The sequence below is a fragment of the Ziziphus jujuba genome, chromosome 12, assembly GCF_031755915.1.
Source record: "Ziziphus jujuba cultivar Dongzao chromosome 12, ASM3175591v1".
NCBI lineage: Eukaryota > Viridiplantae > Streptophyta > Magnoliopsida > Rosales > Rhamnaceae > Ziziphus > Ziziphus jujuba.
Window position 1 is genome coordinate 11776122 of NC_083390.1, and position 3974 is coordinate 11780095.

Genomic DNA, 3974 nt, shown 5'->3' on the forward strand with positions numbered 1-3974 from the left:
TCACTGTAACAGAACTATATATATATATATATATGTATATGTGTGTGTGTGAATTTTCAGATAAAGGAATCCTCATTTGCAACATTTCATATAGATTTTTAGATTTAAATTTAAATCACAAGTGATAATCATTTTAGAGATAAATATCTTGTCTTGAAACCATCCCCATTTAACTAAATTCAAGATTCAGAATAAGAGATCAATTATATATATATATATATTAGTCTAGGACCTAAATATTAGAAGATAAATATGATAACATACTGTAGGTAATCATAAAAATAAAATAAAAGAAAAAAAAAAAGATTATCTGCAATTGCTTATAAACATATATATCGTTTTACCATGTTGGACATACTGATGTCCATATTAAAGTGTAGTGGATGTTAGTACCCAAGTATACGTAATTATCGAACATTTAGATGTGATTTTACACCTACATCCACCACAATATAGGCATGGACCCCAACAAATAGAAATAATAAAATTAGAGGATAGATTGAGAGAGAGAACTCTATCACCAAGCAACACTGTGTGTGTACATAGATATATATTCAATATGACATCCATTAAAGAGGCAATTTATTGTACTGTTGCAACCTGCAAAAACCTTCCAGAAATTTATAATAATAATCAATATTTATGAAGAATAACTAATCATTAACATCTATACATGGATATATAAATATATATACATATAGATATATAAATAAATATATATATATATATATAACAAAAGCAAAGCCAATATCACATGATCTTTAATGATCGACCCAGCAAACCACCCACACCTTTCATATATCCTGTCAAGAGAAAACACAGGCTGGACAATAAAAACTCATACATTAAAAAATATCAGTACCCAAAAAAAAAAAAAAAAAAAAGGAACTAATGAACGATCCAGATGAATTTGAAAGATGGCAAATTTTGCAGAAACCATTTAACACCTATCTACCATCAATTTCTGTGGTACCAAGGCAGTCACCTTATATATATGAAGAAAAAAGAGGAAGAATGTAGTCAGCGACTGTCCACTGGTTTTAGGCAATGCCAGCGCTGGTGCTTCAGAATCCTGAATCCTGATCATGATGAGTGCCACCTGAAAAGCTGTAACACGTATATGTGGGCTCCTCCATCCTAGTGTTGAGGAAACTATCTAAACGTTGAGGAAACTGTCTGAATGACAAATATATATCTAGTGGGAATATCTAAATGACAAATAGAGCACTAGTAGATCATATACAATGTGACATGCGTGGAAAATATATAAAATGTGCCCAATTTGATTGAGGAAATTTTCTTTCGAGGCTTATTGCAGTAACAACAGTGAATATATTCCTCAGAACCAAACAGTTTTGTTGAGGAAACTATATATATAAATTAATTAATGTTTACGAATCACTAACAGATATGACAGATTGGGGTTTTATGAGTTTGCTAGACCTAATGTGCAACTGAACAAATAAAATGAGATTTAAGAATGATGAATTTGCATGCATGAAATTAATTAGTCTCTTTCTTGAAGCTAAAGATATTTTAAGGGTTATTTCATAAATATGTACAATTAAAGAAAACTAAACTGTACACTGGGTCATTGTTAGTCACACACAAAAATAATAACAATAAAGGCTTCAAAGAAAACCAGCCAAACACTGATATTAGATCAAATATTTATGTTAATATTTTCCTCAAACCCTAAAAGCTTTCAGTACTATAATTAATCACACTAAAAATGGAACACCAAACTCAAATTGAAAGCAACCAAACTTGCGTATTCGTTGCAAAATCAACATATAGTAACTAGATAGTAGTGAAATTTAACCCCAAACAAAAAAAAAAAAAAAAAAAAAAATCGCATCAAGCCATACACTTGTTATTTGATCTAGGAAGGATGATTCATTAGCTGGTGCTTGTCTCATGTCCATCGTCTCCTCCGGGATGAAGATGCTGTCCCCTGGCCGGAGATTCGGCCTCACCACCACTCAGAATTGGCCTATACGCATTCAAAGCGGCAAGAACACCCAAGTGGCTGTCGGCGCCGCCGCCGCTGCCGCCGCCGATTCCCGAACCCAATTGTTGACCCGGCAATAAGGCCATTGGAGGTGGAAAATTCATAAAATGTAGCCCATTTGACATAGACCCTCTATACAAATTAGAATTACCAATATTAGGAAATGCCCACATGGGGTCGTGAGCACCACCCATCCCTTGGTTACTAGGATTGGTAACCATCCAAAACGTCGCCGGAGTAGGACTATGACTCGCCGGAATCGAACCTGTACTAGACTGCAACAAGTAATTCCCCGACGGATTTTGCGACGACAAATCCTGCTCCGGCCTCCGCTTTCTTCCTATACTTACCTCAGTTTCCGAAACATCTAGCCCTGCAGCCTCACGCAGCTCTTGCTTAGCTTGCAACATGGCATTCACATTACCGGAATTGAAATTCAATAACATCGACGAAGACGAAGACGAATTCTCCGAAGACGAGGACAATCCAAAACCAGGAAATAAAACCCTTCTTTGAGACTCATCCATCATAGTCCTCTCCCAATCTGTTCGCGACCTGAACTGCGAGGCCGCGAAGTGGCTGGGGCTAAAATAAGAGCTCCTCAGGTGTGAAGGTGCAGACATACTAGAGCCTGAACTCCGGAGGGAGATATTAAGCGACGTGAAGTTAGCGGGTATGGTACCGGTCCCGGTGGCGGCGATCACCGCGGGCTCGGCCTGTTGTAGCAACCACTCAATGGTTTCACCGTCTGATTTGTGACCCAATTCTCTAGTCAACTGAAAAACCCTAGCGGCACAAGTAGCGGGCATACGGATCCGACGTCCTCGGCCGTCGACCTTAGTGTGTCTATCTTTGGTAGAGGTCCTTTTTGGAGGTGGCTTTTTTGATGGCTCTGGAGCTTGAACACCTGAACACTGTCGGATTTGGTTTGAGCTCGTTTCGCCGCCGACACCGCCGGTGGTTCCGGTTACGACTAAGGAAGTGTAGCCAGAGCTTGAGCACGCTTCTTCTTCCCTTTTCTCTAACAATTGTAGTGGAAAATTAGGCCTGCGGATCCCATTTTCAGCTTCCATGATCATATGGGACTATTTTTTTTTTCCTTTATTATTATTTTTTATTTTTTATTTTTTCTCCTAGTACATGATCTGTAGCTGACCCTAAATTCTATCACTCAGTGGTGGCCTAGTGGGTCTTCTTTCTCTTTTCTTTCTCTCTTTTGTGGAGCATGAAATTCCTTTCAGATGGGAGCTGGCAGCTGAGTTGTTTTCTCTTTTGTGAAAAAGAAAAGAAAGAAAGAGAGAGAGAGAGAGGATAAGAGAAGAGGGCAAGCTTTAAGCAACAAAAATAATGAGTGGGAATTATATGGGTGGGCTAGCAAAATTAGAAAAAGCAAGAAAAAAATTTTTTTTTCTTTTTTTGGTTTTGAAAAAGAAAACATTGCTTTTATAAGGATTTGTTTGTAATTAAGTATTCTCTGGTCTTTTTTTTTTTCTTTTTGTTTATTTAATTTTATAAAAAATAGTAATAATTATTATGAATTTTTTTTTTCAGAAAAAAAAAAAAATGTTCTTTTATTGTGGTTGGACAGTCCCTTGATTCAGACTCCACGTGTGGTGCTCTTTATCATTCAATCCATAAAGACAGTGGTGGCCAAGTGTGGGACCCAATCTCCCAAGTCAAAAAAACTGAGACTGATTGGTAAAGAAAAGATGATCAAGTGGCTCCCATCTCCTTCAGTGTAATCATTGCCTTTTGCCTTTGCACCTTTGCCCTTTGCTCTTTGTCCCTTGCCTTTGGAGGACTCTTATTTTCCTGTAATCCCCTCTGGATATTTCAATATCATATCTGCTATAGTAGTATTTGGATTTAGGGATTTTTTTCTTTCCCTCCAAACACTTTTCTATTTCAGAATTCAAGGTTTCAAAAGTTTTTTTTAGTTTTACTTTGGAGATACGATAAAATG

The 3974-nt window shown here is 37.0% G+C and overlaps 1 protein-coding gene across 3 annotated transcripts; it reads right to left on the reverse strand.

Annotated features, from left to right (window-relative positions):
* Window positions 1-659: 659 nt before the first annotated feature.
* Window positions 660-3359, reverse strand: LOC112493239 (transcription factor TCP15). 3 transcript variants are annotated; one of them, XR_007237803.2, is made up of 3 exons: window positions 1869-3358; window positions 986-1107; window positions 660-803 (listed from the first exon to the last, which is right to left on the reverse strand). XR_007237803.2 is itself a non-coding variant. In XM_048463222.2 (2 exons), the coding sequence occupies exon 1, from the start codon at window positions 3088-3090 to the stop codon at window positions 1900-1902; it is 1191 nt and encodes a 396-aa protein (XP_048319179.2). In that variant the 5' UTR covers window positions 3091-3359; the 3' UTR covers window positions 853-1137; window positions 1869-1899. The 3 variants fall into 3 exon arrangements, 2 of the variants coding, with proteins under 2 accessions (XP_048319179.2, XP_048319177.2); XM_048463222.2 differs by lacking the exon at window positions 660-803 and having other exon boundaries at window positions 853-1137; window positions 1869-3359; XM_048463220.2 differs by lacking the exon at window positions 660-803 and having other exon boundaries at window positions 853-1152; window positions 1869-3359.
* Between the last annotated feature and the right edge of the window lie 615 nt (window positions 3360-3974).